The sequence below is a fragment of the Bos taurus genome, chromosome X (assembly GCF_002263795.3).
Source record: "Bos taurus isolate L1 Dominette 01449 registration number 42190680 breed Hereford chromosome X, ARS-UCD2.0, whole genome shotgun sequence".
Classification (NCBI taxonomy): Eukaryota; Metazoa; Chordata; class Mammalia; order Artiodactyla; family Bovidae; genus Bos; species Bos taurus.
In genome coordinates this window covers 105222952-105242617 of record NC_037357.1, presented here as the reverse complement: position 1 = coordinate 105242617, position 19666 = coordinate 105222952, and the positions used below count along the sequence as shown (strand labels likewise).

Sequence of the window (19666 nt, the reverse complement as noted above, 5' to 3'; positions counted from 1 at the left end):
GCCCTACAGCCAGGACACAGAACAGGTCCATCCTCACAAAGATCCTTTGTGGTCTTTATAACCACACCCACCTCGCTCCTGCCACCCCTATTCCTAACACCTGTTTGTGTCACTCAGTCATGTCCGACTCTTTGCGACCCCATGGGCTGCAGCCCACCAGGCTCCTCCATCCATGGGATTTTCCAGGCAAGAAGACTAGAGTGGGTTGCCATTCCCTTCTCCAGCAGATCTTCCTGACCCAGGGATTGAACCTGAATCTCCTGCATTGCAGGCAGATCCTTCACCATCTGAGCCACCTGAGAACCCCTTTCCTTACCCCTGGCAACCCTGAATCTGTTCTCCGTATCTATTGTTTTGTCTTTTCAAGAATGTTATATAAGTGAAATCGTATAGTATGTTATCCTATTAAGCTGACTTTTTTCACTCAGCATCCTTCTCTAGAGATTCAATCAACTTTTTGCAGGTATCACTAGCCATTCCTTTTTCTTCCTGAGTAGTACTCTGTGGTATGGCTTTACCACAGTTTATTTAACTAGTTACCTATTGAAGGACATACAGTTTCTTTCCAGTTTTGTACTACTACAAATAAAGATGAAGCAAATATGTATGTACAGAATTTTTCAGTGTACACATTCTTTCAGTTTCCTGGGATAAATGCCCAAGTATTTTTTAATCTTTTAAGAAAATGCCGAACTGTTTTTCAGAGAGGCTGTGCCATTGTACAGTTGCACCAGCAATGTTGGAGCGTGCCATTTTTTCCACGTTGAATTTTAATGATGTGAATTGCCAGTGTAGCTGTTCAGAGTTGGTGGCTAGCAGCCCAATTTGAATCAGACATTACTGCCTGCTTTCCCTTTCTTGGTCACTGAAGTAGGAAACCCTTGTGACATCAAGGGCAGACAGAAAGAAGTATCTTCTGGGGCTGTTATCACTGAGATCTTTATTTTTGCCTCATTCCCCCAAATTATTTATATATGTTTAGTGATGGGTCCAGACCTCAGTGCATCACAGGCGCTCAGTGTCCGTTGTTGACTCACCAAATGTCAACATGTTATATCTCCCCTTTCAAATTCCTTTTACTTTAAGGTTTAAAGAGCTTCCCAGATGGTGCTAGTGGTAAAGAACCGACCTGCCTATGCAGGAGACATAAGAGACACAGGTTCAGTCCCTAGTTCGGGAAGATCCCCTGGAGGAGGGCATGGTAACCCATTCCAGTATTCTTGCCTGGAGAATCCCCAGGGACAAAGGAGCCTGGCAGGCTTCAGTCTATAGGGTCGCACAGTCCGCTGGGACTAAAGGGATTTATATGCAAATACCTTCATAGAGTTTTCCAGCCTTTCTTTTGTCATGCCTGAGGCAGCTCTTAAACCAGTAATGCCAACATAATTGAAGTGGAATAAATTGTCACATCTAAGCCACCTAGTAAATATTGTATATTCAAATACAGGCTCCAAAATTATAAGCATTCTGAATTTTTCTTTTTACCTGTCTCCTCTTGGCCAGGTGGAATGTGCTGCTGATATTAGCCTTCAGTACAAAGGAGAGCTGACAGTCATGTTACGTTACATACCACCAGAAGAGAAACTGATGCCTCCACTAGGACAATTTCAAGGTAGAGGAAGAAAAATCATTGGCTTTGATCAGTGATGTTCCATTTCTAGAAGTGTGGAAGTAGGGAGAGGGATTGGGTGGATGATGTTATTGGGTTAGCTAAGAAGTTCATTTGGCATTTTCCGTAATATCTTCTGTAATGAACTTTTTGGCCAACTAACATCAAGTGAAAAGGGTTAAGTATCACTGTCCTTTATGGAGAGTTGAGAAGTATATACTGTATGCGGGGCTTCCCAGGTTGCGCTAGTGGTAAAGAACCCACCGGCCAACGCAGGAGACATATGAGACATGGATTCGATCCCTGGGTCAGGAAGATCCCCTGGAGAAGGAAATGGCAACCCACTCCAGAATTCTTGCCCAGAGAATCCCATGGACAGAGGAGCCCAGCAGGCTATAGTCCATGGGGTCGCAGAGAGACACAACTGAAGTGATTTTGCGCGCACACACATGCAATATATGGGGAAGGGTTGTTACAAGAAAAGGACCGAGTTCATAATTAGAAATGAACCTTTATGTTGATATTTGTTTCTTGGGGGTCTAAGGTATATAGAACCTTCCTCTGGGTCGGGGGAGGGGGCAGAAATGGGGGATGGTCTGCTAAGAGGGGAGGTGTAGGAAGCTGCTGTCTGGATTTATGAGATTCACAGCTACTCGGGGCATCTTAAGAAAGAAATTAACCTGGAACACAGAATACAAAGGAAAATTCCAGATGGAGTCCACATTTAAGTCACTCTTGCCCTTGTTTCCTCAGCTCCTACAGGCAGCATGCATTATCTTCCTGTTCATATCACCCTTGTCATGGTGACCCTTTGCTAGTAATTTCCTATCTCTTGACCTCAGTTTCCTCACTTCATAGGGATACTGCAACTATTAAATAGGTTCATTCCTGTAAAGTGCTCACAGTACTGTTAAATAAAGGTGGTGGTGGCAGTGGTCATTATTCATGTTGAGAGTATTTCATCAGAATAAAAATGTGGTATGGGGAGTGTTTTCTCTCACCCTGAAATGTCATTGTGCCTGGGCTTTAGCCTTTAGAGCTAGCCAGGCGTGGAGTTGACTATAATATCCAAGGCAGGAGTTATGGAATTTTCTCTATGTGCATCTTGGCACGTGTGTGTGGCTTTCATTGTAGCTGTTTCTCATGGAGAGCAGGGATGTGGCCCAGGCAGCTCTTGGGGTCTTTTCTGTTTTATTCCTTTATACGATTTAGGGGAGTATTTTTTTTTTAACTTGTTTATTTTTTTCAACAAATACAAATGAATGATAGATCCAGAAAGATTCCATTAGGGTAAAAAACATTCAAGTGAATTCATGGAAACATATACAGTAATGTACATAGCTCATTCACTCACCAAATGAAATAAATCTTTGTAGTCTTTGTCAGTTTTGAAATGGACCCTATGATCTATTTCTCTTTTCTTCCCTTCTTTTCTCTCCCCCCTCCCTCATTCTCTTTCTCTCTTTTTCTTTCATTCTCTCCACCCATTCCCTCCCCTCCCTCCCCCCTCTCTTTCCCACCCTTCATCCCTCTCTGTCTCTGATGACTGATGCAGGAAAGAAGACCTTTAAACGAGGAAAAAAGAAGGATCCATCTATCATCTCTGGAGGAATCCTAGAAGTGTTCATCAAAGAGGCAAAGAATTTGACCGCGGTGAAATCAGGAGGCACTTCTGATAGCTTTGTGAAGGGGTAATTTGGTTTGAGCTCATTTTCAATGATACTTAGTGAGAGATGAAACAGGAGACAGGGGTGGCTGTGAGGCTTCTGTCTTGTTCTTATTCTAAACGTGTGCTAGGAAAGTGCTCCCCTTGAGTGCTGGTGCTTTCATTGCAAACAACACAAGAGGGATCTGCTTATTCTAGCGTATTTCAGAATTTCCCATGACTGTCATCCTCAAGCCTGGCGAATTTTCCTGTGAGATTTATTTCTCAAAGGAGGAAAAAGTTTAGCTTTCTATACGTAATATTCTTGTATTGTGCTTTGCTATCTTTTGGTGCTGGCAGTATGTGACAACAACCAAAATACTGGATCTTTGGGATTTTTCTCTCTTGGGGGAAATTGTAAAAAGTGGGGATGCCAGAGCATCGTCCCTCAAGATATCCACTGGGAAGTGCCTTAGAGAAACTCCAAGACTGACTCTTGGGCATTTGTGCCCACTTTGTGGAACCTAGGGCAGTTTCTTGAGGGAATACATCCCTTTTGATGGGCATCTTACCCATTCGAGGTAACCCAAATGACAAATCCCTCCTGATTTCTATTTGAGATTTTTCTCTTATAATCAGAAAAACTAGGACAAGAAGGATATTTTTCATCCATACAGACAAACACATAAATGTGCATGTTTCAAGCAGTTAAGTCTTGCAGTTCCCAATATAAGATGTGGACCCTGCTCTCACAGAGTACCACACGCTACATAAGGTAAAACAAATTCCTGTGATGCCTGCCGTGAGGTTAATTCTTTGTCAGATGACAGTATCATTCCTCTCCTCCTTCCTCCTTGCTGCTGCTAAGTTGCTTCAGTCATGTCGACTCTGTGCGACCCCATAGATGGCAGCCCTCCAGGCTCCCCCATCCCTGGGATTCTCCAGGCAAGAACACTGGAGTGGGTTGCCATTTCTGTCTCCAATGCATGAAAGTGAAAAGTGAAAGTGAAGTCGCTCTGTCGTGCCCGACTCTTAGCAACCCCATGGACTGCAGCCTTCCAGGCTCCTCTGTCCATGGGACTTTCCAGGCAAGAGTACTGGAGTGGGGTGCCATCGCCTTCTCCATAGAAAAGTGTAATTTCCTCCATGAGGAAATGAGTCAAACCTTTATGCTTACACTTCTAGCTTTGGTAAGGGCGATAATAAAGGGAAGCCAGATGTCTGGGTCTTCCCTGCTGGTGAGTGTGTGTGCCTGAATTCCCGGCCATCTGTCCTTGACTCTTCCTCACTCTTCCTTCCTTTTATGTGGATCCTGCCACTGAAATGTGTCTCCCCAGCCTTACCATCCCATTCAGGCCTCTTCCTGCTCACTGGTGGGATGAGGGGATGGCTCCTGGCTCATGAACTCCTTGTGCCCTTGCACAAATGACTGACATTCTTCTGAAACAGTTTTTATTTTATCATGTTGAACATGTATGAAAGAAGAGAAAATAAAGGATGTATTTTTAAGGCCAGTAACTTTCTAGTAAATTCTGTTCCTAGTTACAGTTAACCATTGAGCTGATTTTAAGAGGACCTCAATTTTTTTTTTAAAGAGCATGAGAGAGCAAGAATAGTCCCTTCTATAAAATTTAATATTATAACATATAACCTTAAATACTCAGTCCATGAGCCAACATAAGAGTGTCTTAAACAACAGTCTTTGTATGGAAATAAACACTAAAGGTAAGGTATCCCATTGGCCAGAACTTAGTCACCTGGCTATACGAGCTATAAGTGAGGCTAGGGAATGTAGTCTTTATTCTGGACAATCTTGTGCCGAGCTGAAAAAATGAGGACTTTCTTTTTTTGGAGACAAATAGGAGAGAGAATGAATGTTGGGAGATAAGCAGCATCTGTTTGGTACATGAAGTGAAATCTCAAGTGTCATAATGTGTCTTCTTTATTGTAAGATCATTTGTGGTATTGTTCATGTTAATTTGATGTACTAATTCCATATCCATAAGTCTCCTTCCCCAAAATGCCTGATTCATCAGGTACTATGATCAAAAAAAGAGTAAGGAAAATGAAACAGGGAAGGGAGAGAAGCTGATGAAAGTGTTACTAGGCAGGTTCCTACTGTGGTCAAATGGGGCTCATTTCCACTAATGAAGTGTTAAGCAGCTCTTTGAAATATACCTTAGGATTGTCCCTTCAAGGGACAGGAAAGCTAGGAGACTCATCCACCAATTTCCTTTACTTCAATTTATTTTTTAGCTGTGCTGTACAACATGTGTGATTTTAGTTCCCTGATGAAGAATGAATCTGTGCCACATGTGATATCAGCAGGGGAGTCTCAACCACTGGACCGCCAGGGAAGTCTCCTCATCCACCAATTTCTAAAACTCAGTGGTTGAGGGTTGTTCTGAGGGACATGAAATTCCCAGTAATCCAGGGTTTCCTTCATGTAAGCTGAGTTGGCTCACAGAGCACCAAAGTCCTTAGTTGGAGAAGCCAAGAGACACAGGCGCCTAAGGTGGGAACCTGTCAGCATGGCAGGAAGTGTTCTTCCTGGCATCACGTCCCCACAGAGGTGAGCCAGTGATGATGGGAGGCAGGACATTATTACAGAGTGTCTCCCACAGGAGGTATTTTCATTTCAAGATGAGGGAAGGACCAATAGGATTAGAAAGGACAGTGTGGGCATTCTACTCTTGCCCCCACTTACAAGAGATAATAAGCCATTCCACTATATCAACCCAGATGTAAGCATATAAGGTGATGGGAAAGATAATCAAACACACACACCCAGGTACACACCAGGAATTATGGGAAATTGAAATGACTATGCAAGGATGCCCTTTTCTGCTTCACTGTCTCACTGATGACTTGATTGTGTTTTCTCCTGCAGCTACCTGCTCCCTGATGATAGCAAAGCCACCAAGCACAAAACTCTGGTAATAAAAAAGAGTCTGAACCCTCAGTGGAATCATACTTTCGTGTTCAGTGGCCTGCATCCCCAGGATATAAAGCATGTTTGCCTAGAACTTACCATCTGGGACAAGGAGGCCTTTTCCAGCAACATCTTTCTGGGAGGAGTTCGTTTGAATTCTGGAAGCGGTGAGGGACTATGGTACCCTTAGATAGTCTGACTCGACGTGGGGCAGGGGAGTGGTTCCTACAAGTGTAATGTGTCATAGGTGTATATGTAATTTCTGCTTAGCTGACTCTCGAGATTTCTATAGATGCTCTATTCCTTTAGCCAAGGTTCGGCTCACTGTTAAAAATAGTATTCTGTAACTTTGTATCCTTCAGCTAGAAGTCTGGGGTGCATAATGCTTATATTTGGACTTCTTATGAAATATCATTTACACTTTAGTCTGAGTGAATTTCAACTACTTTCTTGGGCCTTACTTCAGGATTTGCTTAGGAGACAACCACCGTGATGATACACGCTTCTGACAATGACAATACACAGCGAAGGACTTCCCAGACCAACTTCATGTTCTTCTCAATGCTGTCCAGGGCTTGCAGCCTTTACTCAACACTGGTTGAATTGAAAGGAAATCCATTTTTTTCCCTAAAAAATAATGTCTCATGTTGTTCAGACAGGTCACAGAAACACAGAGTGAATTGGGAAAGTTTTAGCAGCAGAGCAGGTGCAGCCCTGCAAACTTTCATTATCCTAACACTAGGCCAGCCACAGTCTGCATGCAACAGGGTTGGCTTCCCTGTGGAGAACGACCCCACCCCTGTGATGCTCTGCTTATGTATAGATTAAGGCTGTCTCTGCCACTAAAATGACAACTCCCAGGTCACAGAAGTGGCCTCGTTCAAAAGGGAGAGCCTTGGAGCCAGTTCAGCCTGTTCTTCTGACATGTTAACTCAGTCGAGATGACCCAGCTTTCTATTTAAGCTACCAAAGTGAGTAAGAAACAAGCCTCCAGGGCCATCATAATCTGTTCCCCATCACCTAGGCAGAAGAGAGTAATGTTGCCTGCAAAGGATGTATTCCACACTAACATCACTCACTAGATATGGTGAGAACAAACCAGTGAAGGTCTTTCTGGTCAGCAGAGGTTGATAGGTATCAGTCCAGAAGATGAAAACATTTCATTTCTAAAGTGTAATGCTCCCCCTTCGCTTCTTTAGGTGTGAGCCATGGGAAGAACGTGGATTGGATGGACTCTCAAGGGGAAGAGCAGCGCCTCTGGCAGAAGATGGCAGACAATCCCGGAACTCCTGTAGAGGGCGTACTCATGCTCCGTGCCAGCATGGGAAAGACCAAGCTCTGAAGGTACCAGCTCTCAAAAGTGAGGCCTCCCAGGACTGTCTGGTTGTTATTTCCTACCAGTGGTAGGCTCACGACCTGGAGTCGGCTTCCTTGCCATTTCTCACCTGAGCCTATTGGGACATAAGGGGAGAGATGTCAGTGTTATGAATAGCTAGGATCTCGCCAGCTGTCTTATAAAAGCATGTACTCTCTATGTCCACAGGCTAGGGCTTTTTTGACTGGATGATAAAAAGTATACCACATGGTCCTGTTAACAAACACATTGTGCAATAGCTCATGGGCTTTATCTCATAGGGGAAATGGCATATGTTTATTTGGAACTACAGTTGAGATTGGGAGCCCCCCAGCTTCTTCTAATTGTGAGTGGCTTTCGGTTTTCTCAAGGTTGAAGGGAACAGGGAACCACTTGGAACGTAGGCCTCTTGCAGAGTAAGAAGAAGGGATACTGGCTACCCTTTCCTCACCCCAGGAATCCCCACTATCCAAAGAAGGCACTGTGGGGATGGTTGCTCGGGCAAGAGGGTGGTCCTGTTGCTGTAGCTAACTTGCGGATTAGCCGGGTGAATTTTCAAGATGAACTGAGGTTTTTTTCCCCCTGTGGTGACTATGTAATTGATACTCTAAACCATCCCATTTGGGGGAGTGAAGAGACCTAAATCATTACACCAGGACATCAGATGTAAATCAGGACTGACCTGGGAAAATTGGGATGTAGGGTCACCCTAATTATGACCTAGCTATTGAGAGAGCTGTGTTGTAAACATTTATAAAATGTTCTAAGCCATTAACTAAAAGGGAATAAGAAGCAATGCACATTTTTGAGCCCCTACTTGTATTACATCTGCTGTATCCTGTTGCTCAAAGGAAGTCACATGGCCAAGCCCCAAATCAAGAGGCAGGGAAATATACTCTGCTCACACTGAAGCCATGGCAAGAGTGAGGGTGCTGGAAGAGATGAAGGATTGTGGCCAATAGTTCCATCCTACCTCTGTCACTTGGAAATGCAGAGGCTTTAGCCACCAAACTTAGATGCAAAGGGAGTTAATGCTGAAAAGGGACCTTGGACCTGTTCCTCATTTTGCACAGTCCAAATCTGAAGCCCATAGAGCAAAGATGACTTGCCTAAGATCATATAAAATCTGTGAGTGTATCTGGACTTAAATACAGGGTGTAACTCCTAAGCCAGTGTTCTGTCGACTGTGGTCTTCCACTTGGCATGATCCTATGCTAATCATGATGGGCAAGAGCACATAGATGGCGGGAGGTGGAGTCAAGTCTGAATGTTTGTATATGAATACACTTGACACAGTCTTCTTCTAGAGTCATATTCTAGCCTCTCAACTCATTTTTTTCACTTGAATTCATGTAAAAATCCTTAAAAGAATGGATACTGAATTTTAGTAGTAGGAAAGCTAGAATCATCTTCAGATAGCTAATTCTTCCATATTCTAAATTTCTTTTTGAATTTTGAAAACAATTTTAAGAATATATTTACCGTTATTCTTAGTAAGGTGAGTAACAATCCATATTCACTGTTATTCAAAAATAGGCTATCCAGTTCTAGGAAATGGAAGTTATTAGTCTAGTGTAGTTTAGGGCGTATGATACAATTTTTAAAACTCACACCTGTATCTCTATGTTGCCCTTCTTAAAAACAGAAAACAAAAACTGTATGATCATCACTACTTCCTATATTGGAAGAATAAATGTCTTCAGACTTGCCATGACTCAGTATATCCTCAATGACATTTTTAGGGGAGGTGAGAGGGTAAGCCTGGAGACATTTCTAAAGTAGACAGACTGAAGTAGATTTATTCACCAATAATGAAAGTGGCAAAATTAATTCCAAAATATCTTGAACTCAAGATGAGCATGAATTTCATGTATTCAGACCTTTGCCACAGTTAGAGCAATTGTGAGAGCATTATGATTTCATAAAATCCAACATCTAACAGGGTGTTTCCATAATGTAAGGCCCAGGTATGCCAAAGTCCATCAGAATCCTGTTGGAGTGGCTCTCAGAAATAAAAGGCAAGTTGATCTTTTAGGTTACTTTTTTTAAAGTATAATTTAGAAGCACAAAAAAGATTTTTAATATAAATGATACATGTGAATGGCACAAAATTAAAGTAGTTCAAAATTGTGAAAAGCAAGTCTTACCCTTTCCTCTTCCATATCAGAATATATTGACAGCCTCTTTCTTTTTATATGGCTACAGTGTACTACATTATAGGGGTGTATTAAATTTATTTAACCATTCTTATCAAATACTACATTTAATATGGTTAATTAAGCTATCTATGTTTGGTGGCTTTTTGAAGCAATTTTTTTCCAGAGTAAACACTTCTAAATTCAAAATGAGATCTGTATATTACATGTCAATTCTACTTTTGGTTATTTATCCTACAGAGATTGATAAATATGTTAAAAATGAGTACATACAAGGATATTTCTTGGAAAAGATTGGAAAACATCCAAAAGCCCATCAACAGAGGCCTTCTCTAATATCATTCATGCCTAATTTTTCTATTTCATTAATTGTTCCCTTTCCTTGTCTGTTAAAGATTGTAAAATGCTTTACTTTGGATTCCTTTTTTTTTTTTTTTGGCTGTGCTGTGTCTTCATTGCAGCACAGGGGCTTTCTCTAGTTGCAGTGTGTGGGTTTCTCTTATTCTCTAGAGCATTCAGGCTATCTAATTGTGGCAAGCAGGCTTACTTGCCCCACGGCATGTGAGATCTTACTTCCCTTACCAGAGGTTGAACCTGCATTCCCTGCAGTGAAAGGTGGATTCTTAACCACTGGACCACCAGGCAAGTCCCTCTAAACATTGGATTCTTTGATGCTTGTTCTCTTTTCTCCTCACTTTATCCATCCTCAGGTATTATCATGTATTGTATCCTCATTGTTTTATGACCATTTATATACTTATGACTTCAAATTCGCATCTCCAACCCAGACCCTTTCTCTCAGCCCCAGGCCCTGATCCAACGGTTTATATGATATCTCCACCAGGATTGCTCATACTCTCAACATAGTCAAAAATGAACTCTTTATTCCACCCTTTTTCTTACACCTATGTCTTTCTGCTCCACTACATTCTGTCTCAGTACCTTGTCCCATCATCCACCAGGTTATACTAACTAGACACTGGGTAGTGACCTTTTTTTTCATTGCCATATAGCAGACTTACAATATTAGTTTTAGCTGTACAACATAGTAATTTGATATTTTTATAGATTATATTCCATGTAAACTTATTATAAAATAGTGACCATATTCCATGTGCTGTATCCTTATAACTTATTTATTTCATACCTAGTAATTTGTACCTCCTTTTACATATCTTTGGAGAAGGAAATGGCAACCCACTCCAGTATTCTTTCCTGGAAAATCCCATGGACAGAGGAGCCTGGCAGGCTGCAGTCCATGGGGTCACAAAGAGTCGGACACGACTGAGTGACTTCACTAACTCACTTACATATCTTGCCCCTCCCCCTACACTTCTCCCCACTGGTAACCACTAGTCCTCTGTAACTGTGAATTTTTTGTGTTTGTTTTTTAATTTTTGGCTGCTTTGGGTCTTTGTTGCTGTGCATAAGCTTTTCTCCAGTTATGGCGAGCAAGGGCTACTCTATATAGTTGTAGTGTGTGGGTTTTTCTTGTTGCTGTGGCTTCTCTTATGAAGCCCGGGCTCTAGGCACCCCAGCTTCAGTAGTTGTGGCTCAAGGGCTCTAGAGAGCTAGCTCAGTAGTTGTGGTCCATGGGCTTAGCTGCTGTGAAGCATGTGGAATCTTTCTGGACCAGGAATTAAACCAGTGTCCCCTGCTTTGGAAGGCAGATTCTTAACCTCTGAACCATCAGGGAAGCCCCTCTGTTTTATTATATTCACTAGTTTGTTGTATTTTTTAGATTCCACATACAAGTGATAGCATACAGTATTTGTCTTTCTCTGACTTATTTCATTTAGCATAATGCCCTACAAGTGCGTCCATGTTGCTACAAATGGCATTATTTCAGTCTTTACTATGGTTGAGTAATATTTCATTGTATATATGTACCATATCGTTTTTATCCATTCCTCTGTTGATGGGCATCTAGGTTGCATCCATACCTTGGCTATTGTAAATACTGGTGCTGTGAACATTGGGTACATATATCTTTCTAAATTAGTGATTTTTGATTTATGCTTCTTCCTTACCCTGAGGCAAAATTAATCAGGAAATTGTATTGATTGTATCTCCTAAAGATCTCAAAAACCTGTCCAATTCTCACCATCTCCATGCCACCACCTAGGTATAAGTGACCATTACCCCTCTCTGTAATTGTTACAAGTCTCCTAACTGCTATTTTTGCAGCCACTCTTGCCCTCCTTCGATCTACCCTCCACAGGGTAGATTTTCCCTGTGGAAATTTTCCCACCTAACCTGGCCAGATTTTCCCAGCATGTTAATTTAAAATGTTTAAACATATAGGAAAGTTGAAATGATTTTATAGTGAATACCCTTATACCCACCACCTAAATTCAACTTCTACCAGTAGGCTATACTTACACATCATTGGCTATCTCTCTATCCCCAGTTCAGTTCAGCTCAGTCACTTAGTCGTGTCCGACTCTTTGTGACCCCATGGATGGCAGCATGCCAGGCCTCCCTGTCCATCGCCAACTCCCGGAGTTTACTCAGACTCATGTCCATTGAGTCGGTGATGATTGTTTAAAAATTGCAAATCTGATCATCCTTTAAAACTTTCTGTGGCTTTCCATTGCCCTGCGAATAAAATCCAAATTCCTGCTCATGGCCTGCCAGGCCCTGTATTAGATGATTGCTGCCTCCAGCTCCCCCCACACCATGCCTCCTTCCTTTCTCCCCTTTCAGCCACACAATGCATTTCTCTACTTTTCAACTGTGCCAGCCTCTAGTCTCTCTCACAGCCTCTGCAATGGAATCTTCTTGCTCTTTCTCTACATTGACCTGATTTCCATTCATCATCCAGGTCTAAAATGTTACCTGCTCAGGGAAATCTCTCCTGATGCCCCTCTGCCTGACTAGGTCACGTGCCTCTCTTTCCCCTTCACTACATACATCACAATTTTAATAAATTATTCATGTAATGAGTCCTATTATGCCTGTGTCAATTCCCTTCCCACCACATCCCAAGAATATAAGATTCAGAGGGGCAGAGAGAGACGATATTCATATTATTTCATAGCTGTATCCCCCATGCTTAATTAAGAGCAGGTAATAAAATATTTGTGGATTAAGTGAAAGTGAAAAAGCAGTAAAAAGAATATTAGAATATAGATATCTTTAGAGATCACTGTTACAGGGAACTGAGATCCACATAGATCAAGAAAAATATCTGACTCTGGTCTTTTAAAAGCAACCTTTCTTCTTGCCTGGAGAATCCCATGGACAGAGGAGCCTGGCGGGCTACAGTCTATAAGGTCACAAAGAGTCAGACATTACTGAAGTGACTGAGCACAGCACAGCACTATAAGTACTTTAGTTACAATCCTAGACAGCACATTTGAGCTTCTCTTTGGCATAGATAAAGCACAGAGTGTTCTCTCCAGCCTAGCATCTCAGCTTCTCAGAAGAGAAGACCATGGCCTTGCCTGGAGGATCCTACTCCTTATTTCAAGCAGCCCTCAATTTTTTTCTTAGTTGAATCAGACAAGTTATAAAGAGACCCTGACAAGCTTACAAGCCTGATTTCAACTATTCCGTTTGTAAATGGCACCTGCAGGACACATGGAAGATCCAGTATATCAGCTCTCATTTTGCCGTTTGTTGTTAATGTCATTGGAATCGTCAGGATATGGATTTTCCAGGTCATAAAAGCACCAACCACAAAGATATTTTGATGGGACTTTTTATTTTGATTTCCTTTTTCTTAGAAAAAGCTTAAATATATGATGATCAATCTCTAAGTACTTAACTAATGGGTGAATTGAGCCCACCATATTGACAGTAATATTAGCAGCAGCAGTATCTTCTACTCCAAGGTTTCTATTTGGCAGGGGAGGAGATAGCTGTGGAAAAAATAAGGGTAAAGCCCACTCTTAGAAGCAAACCGGATCAGGATATCAAGTCCCAGAAGCAACTCAGAGTAAACCACGATGGCATTTTGGGCTGTGATCGGTGTTTTTCTTCCATGTAGATACTTCACATGAAACTGAGCATTGCTTTTAGAAGTTGGCAGAAAAGGTTTCCTCCCACAATGGTATATTTATGACCTCTGAAGTTAATGAAAAGAAACAGAATGAGGAAGTTTATATAGGCACCATTATAGCAAAATTGGATCTTACAAGGCTTGAACAAGAGCCATGGAAATTGGGCCATCTCAGGGATTCCACAGGATTATCTGAATATGGGGTGTGAATGTAATACACTGATTTCAGAGCATTGCTCCAAGCCTACTGAACACAATCTCCATGAAATTCCATCATTTTTATCAAGCTTCTTGGGTGATTCTAATACACATGGATAACAGTTTGAGGAAGATTGTACTTGAGGAGAAATTACATTGGCTATATTATTTACACCAACTCTGCATCATGATAACATATTGGATTTGATTAACCTGGATGTTATTCATTGTGAGGCAACCCTGGTGAGATGGAAGGAGCCTGAACTTGAACTCACACTGACAGAAGCTCAAGTCTTGACTACTTACCAACTGTGTGACCTCAGTCAAGTTCATCATCCAATCTAGGCCTTGATCTAGTTGCCTGGAAAATAGGGATAATTGGGCTGCTTTGGAGTAATTGAAGATATCAAATGAAGTAATATAGGTAAATATGCTTTGTGACTTCTAACCCACTGTGAAAAAATGATCATTATTAGTGATCTAGAGATAGCAACAAGCTGGAATCAAGATTGCCGGGAGAAATATCAATAACCTCAGATATGCAGATGACACCACCCTTATGGCAGAAAGTGAAGAGGAACTCAAAAGCCTCCTGATGAAAGTGAAAGAGGAGAGTGAAAAAGTTGGCTTAAAGTTCAACGTTCAGAAAACTAAGATCATGGCATCTGGTCCCATCACTTCATGGGAAATGGAGAAACATTGGAAACAGTGTCAGACTTTATTTTGGGGGCCTCCAAAATCACTGCAGATGGTGATTGCAGCCATGAAATTAAAAGACACTTACTCCTTGGAAGGAAAGTTATGACCAACCTAGATAGCATATTCAAAAGCAGAGACATTACTTTGCCAACAAAGGTCCGTCTAGTCAAGAGTATGGTTTTTCCAGTGGTCATATATGGATGTGAGAGTTGGACTGTGAAGAAAGCTGAGCACAGAGAATTGATGCTTTTGAACTGTGGTGTTGGAGAAGACTCTTGAGAGTCCCTTGGACTGCAAGGAGATCCAACCAGTCCATCCTAAAGGAGACCAGTCCTGGGTGTTCATTGGAAGGACTGATGCTAAAGCTGAAGCTCCAATACTTTGGCCACCTCATGCAGGGGGTTGACTCTTTGGAAAGGACCCTGATGCTGGGAGGGATTGGGGACAGGAGGAGAAGGGGACGACAGAAGATGAGATGGCTGGATGGCATCACCGACTCGATGGACATGAGTTTGAGTGAACTCTGGGAGTTGGTGATGGACAGGGAGGCCAGAGACAGACAGGCTGCAACTCATGGGGTCGCAAAGAGTCAGACACAACTGAGTGACTGAACTGAACTGAACTGAACTGAGAGATAGCAATCTGTAGTTCATAATCTCTTAAGCCCTTCTTTTCCTGGGTGTTTAGCTGGGTCTTAAGCATTCATTATTATGAAGTAGTCTCCAGTGTATAGCAACAATACAAAAAATACCCCCAAAACTCCTTACTTTGCTATATCATCTATTGTGGAATTTCCTACTTCATCTGATTAGATAGTAAGTTTTGCAAAAGTGTTTCATTTGATTGAAAGAGAGACTGTGTCAGCTTTTTGTTAAGAGGTTGTAGAAACCATAAACAAACTATCTTTCCACCTTTTTCCTTAACATTTTCAGTGTAATGACCATTTCTTACTATGGCCCATCACTTATCTCCTATGTCAGGGAGATCAAACCTGCCTTCCTCACAGGGTTGTTGTTCAGAATCTCACTTTTTATCTAGAGAAGGAAATTTACCATCCTGTCAAAACAAATTCCATAGAAATATAAATGTTGTGGTCATTATGAGGAATGCATGGTGTTTCAAAGATTAGTACTTCTTTCTCATTTACCACATTAGAATGTATTGACCTATACCGGCAAGAGGGTTCCTTTCATACTTGGAAAAGGGAGATAGAATATGTAGTTAGTATTGCCTACAACTGACAAAATACGCCTATAGGGAGTAGATCATTTTTTATTTCCAGTATTTCAGCAAGAAGGATGAATGTCTCTTATTTTGTTTTTCTTTGTCTCTGATTGAGGCAGAAATTAATACAACAAGCAAGTAAAATATTTCAGTATAATAGTTAAAGCAAAAGTTAAAATCATTGGCATTTGCTAAGGAAAAAAATGTCTCTTTATAGAAGGGCAGAGAACTAGATATGAACTTGAGTCACAGTATTTTTACCCTTTTATTGTTTTTATCTGCTTACTCTGGGGGAAGGAATCTAATTGCTCCTTCCAAGTATGATTTTCTACTTAGCCAGAGGTTCATTTTGTCTTCAGAAAGTTGAAACCTGTTTGTGCAAATCTATGGGAACTGATCAGTCCCAACAGTAAAAATGTTTTATTTATTTATTTAATTATGGATTTTTAAAATTGGGATATAATTGCTTTACCATGTTGCATTAACTTCTGCTGGACATTAACATGAATTGGCCATAGGTAAGGAAATGGCAACCCACTCCAATGTTCTTGCCTGGAAGGCGGAGTCTGGTGGGTTGCCGTCTATGGGGTTGCACAGAGTTGGACACGACTGAAGCGACTTAGCAGCAGCAGCAGCAGCAGCATACTCACTCATATCCCCTCTTGAGCCTCTCTCCCACCCCTGCCCATTCTACCAGTAAAATCTTTTAGAATCTTTCCCATTTGAAAACAGGGAAGGGAGCCATCCCCTTACAAAACAGTTTATGTCAATCATTTATGTTTGAACTGTAGTTAGAGTGATTGCATATCAGGAATATATTTGCTTTTCCATCCTTTCCAATATTCATTATTCATAAATTGACATCTTGAAGACAGTTCATTGGTTTTCAGTTGCTATGAAGAAAGAAATGTGTAGACTTTTCTGAATCTTCTTGCTTTTGACCTTTTTTATTACCTTCAATTAATTTGTCCTTCTTAATTCCTAAGTATCATCTTACATTGTGCCTCTGACAGATCGGGTGTAGCTCCGAAGATGGGAGATGTCCTTAATATTTTTGGATTAATGGAAATGTTATTATTAATTTTCAGGTCTTTTCTATCACCTCTGAAACCAGCTCTGTTACAGTCATTTGTTGGCAAAGCATCTGAATGCACAAAGCCAGGTTGGGGGAGGGGGGTTACCCTGACTGCTTCCTAAGGAATCAAACTGCAAGGGGTACTAAACATCCCTGCGAAAGTATAGTGAGATGGGGAACTCCTCCTGGAAAGACTATGGTATTAGCAAGAAGAAATACTGTCTTCTTGAGTAGAGAAATGAACAGCAATTCATGGTTGATGAATGACAGGTTTGATTAGAGACTGGGCTTCTGTTTTCCTGAATGGAGTATGTAACTTGGGCCAGGCATGAATTGCTAAGGACATAGGGAAAGGGGGAGAAGGGTGGCCTCCTTTGGACATTTCCTTTATCCCTTCCACTAGGCAACATTTCTCAAAATAAATGTTGTATCAATACAAATATTTAAAGAACCTCGGAGACGGACACCACATCATCAGGGCAAACACCAGCCCAACTCTGAATGCACTAGGTCCCTGTTGCTGGATTGAGCGTGGTTGTCACAGGCAGGCTGTTTTTCTCTGGGCCTGAAGATGAATCCAAGCATTTAGTGGACTGGAGAGGGAAGACACACTTGCAATACCTAAGAACACCTGAGGATTGCTGGGTTCCTGGGGCACTGGAATGGCAGCTCTCCTTGGGAAGAAGTAAGAGTGGAAATTTTCCAAACTCTGCCAATGACTGGGTCACCTGTATCTGCCTTGTCCCTAGCATGCAACTGCTTTGTCTGCCAATTTACTCTCCTAAGCTCTGGCTTTGCTAGGAAGTTGATCTCTTTGTTTTTAAATTTTTAGACTTTAAGAAATTAAAGAAGTATTAGGTTTGTAGAAAAATTAAACAGAAAGTACAGAGTTGCCATATACTAGCATTCCCCTCCCCCTGCAAGTTTCTCCTGTAATTAACGTCTTCCGTTGGTGTGGTGGTGGTGTGATATGTTAATACAATTGATTAACCAACATTGGTGTGTTATTGTTCATTGAAGTCCATAGTTTACATTTGAGCTCACTCTTGGTATTTTACAGTGGTATGGGTTTTAGCAAATGCTTGATATCATGTATTAACAATTACATTCTCATACAGAATCATTTTGCTGGCCTAAAAATCCCCTGCACTCCAACCCCTCACAACCACTGGTCTTTTTTACTGTCTCTATAGTTTTGCCTTTTTCCAGAATGTTATATAGTTGGAACCAATCATACAGTATATAGCCTTTTCCAACTTGCTTCTTTCACTTAGCAATATGCATTTAAGTTCCTCCGTGTATTTTGTGCCTTAATAACTCATTGATTTCTTTTTTTTTACTGTGGTAAGAACACTTAATGGGAGATGTACCCTCTTAACAAATTTTTAAGTGTACAATACAGTGTCATTGGTTTTAAAGAGAGAGAGAAAAGGATGGAAGATTTAAGAATTATTGTTTCTTAAACATTTAAAATTTCTTAAAAATTTCTCAAACATTAAAAAAATTACCTGGAGAAGATGGGAGGTCTGCATTTATTTTGCTGGTTTTCTTGGTTTTCTTATTGGCTACAAATGATTGTTCCTATGTACCTGTTTTGCCATGTATAGTGCAAAATAAGTAGCAATGCTTAAACACTTAATATGCCTACTTCTAAGCTTCTGTATGGATTGTGTCCCCCAGACCAAAGCTTTGTGCCACTCTGTACTTGCTGCAAAGTGTAATATCTTTTTCATTAAATTCACTTTCCGAATAGCTCTCATGTGTTCTGTTATAAGTTATTCCTGGGTACTTGAAGATACATATACTTGAAAATGTGTTGTGTGTCACCTATTCCTCCTGCTTTTATACTTCTTTGTCTTTGGAGCAAAGCACATTTGCTTAATTGAGACACACAGTTTGAATGACTGTCTGGTGTCTAAGATTCAGCTGATGAACAACTCTTCTTGTTGCTTAGCTATTGAATCTCTCATTTTGGTTTTTCTTCACCTTTCGTTTTGTAAAGCTGAACCCTGACACCATCATTCCGTTTGCTCTGGGCAGTGATAAGAGAAGGGATCAAAGAAGTGACATTTATTGAGCACCTACTATACATCAGGGGCTTTATAAATTGTTACCTATTATCTGTGTTTAAAAAAGACAAAGGACAAAACTGGAGACATGAGTCTCAGGTTAAGTAACCCAACTAGTATGTAATAGGCCTCACCCTACATTTCAGATCCCAAAGCCCATGTCCTTAGTTCTTCACCAAAATGTACCCCAGATTCTCAGGGTGTGATTCATGAACCAACAGCATTAGCTTCATCTGGGAGCTTGTTGGAAATGAAGAATGTTGTGCCCTAAGCCAGATTCAATCAGAATATTCATTAGAACAAGATCCTTGGTTGACCTGAAATCACAATAAACTTTAAGAAGCATTGACTGGACCTTAATATTTAAGGTACTTGATACTATAGCCTGGTTGATGTGAACATTGGCCTAAGACACATCCCATTTATCAGTCTTTTTTTTTTAACTTTTATTTAACTATAGTTGGTTTACAATATTGTGTTAGTTACAGGTATACAGCAAAGTGATTCAGTTATATATATATATATATATATATATATATATATATATATATATATATATATATATATGGGCTTCCCTGGTGGCTCAGATGGTAAAGAATTGTCCTGCAATGCAGGAGACCTGGGTTGGATCCCTGGGTGGGGAAGATCCCCTGGAGAAGGGAATGGCTACCGACTCCAGTATTCTCTTGCCTGGAGAATTCC

At 41.0% G+C, this 19666-nt stretch overlaps 1 protein-coding gene across 1 annotated transcript in view; it reads left to right on the top strand.

Moving 5' to 3' along the window:
• SYTL5 (synaptotagmin like 5) overlaps positions 1-18647 on the top strand; it is a 143122-nt gene extending 124475 nt beyond the window's left edge. The window contains exons 14-17 of the mRNA XM_059883816.1: positions 1504-1612; positions 3165-3300; positions 6145-6353; positions 7386-18647. Coding sequence (XP_059739799.1) covers positions 1504-1612; positions 3165-3300; positions 6145-6353; positions 7386-7528 — 597 coding nt within the window. The 3' untranslated portion in view covers positions 7529-18647. The remainder of the gene's footprint in view (positions 1-1503; positions 1613-3164; positions 3301-6144; positions 6354-7385) is intronic.
• The last annotated feature ends 1019 nt before the right edge of the window (positions 18648-19666 follow it).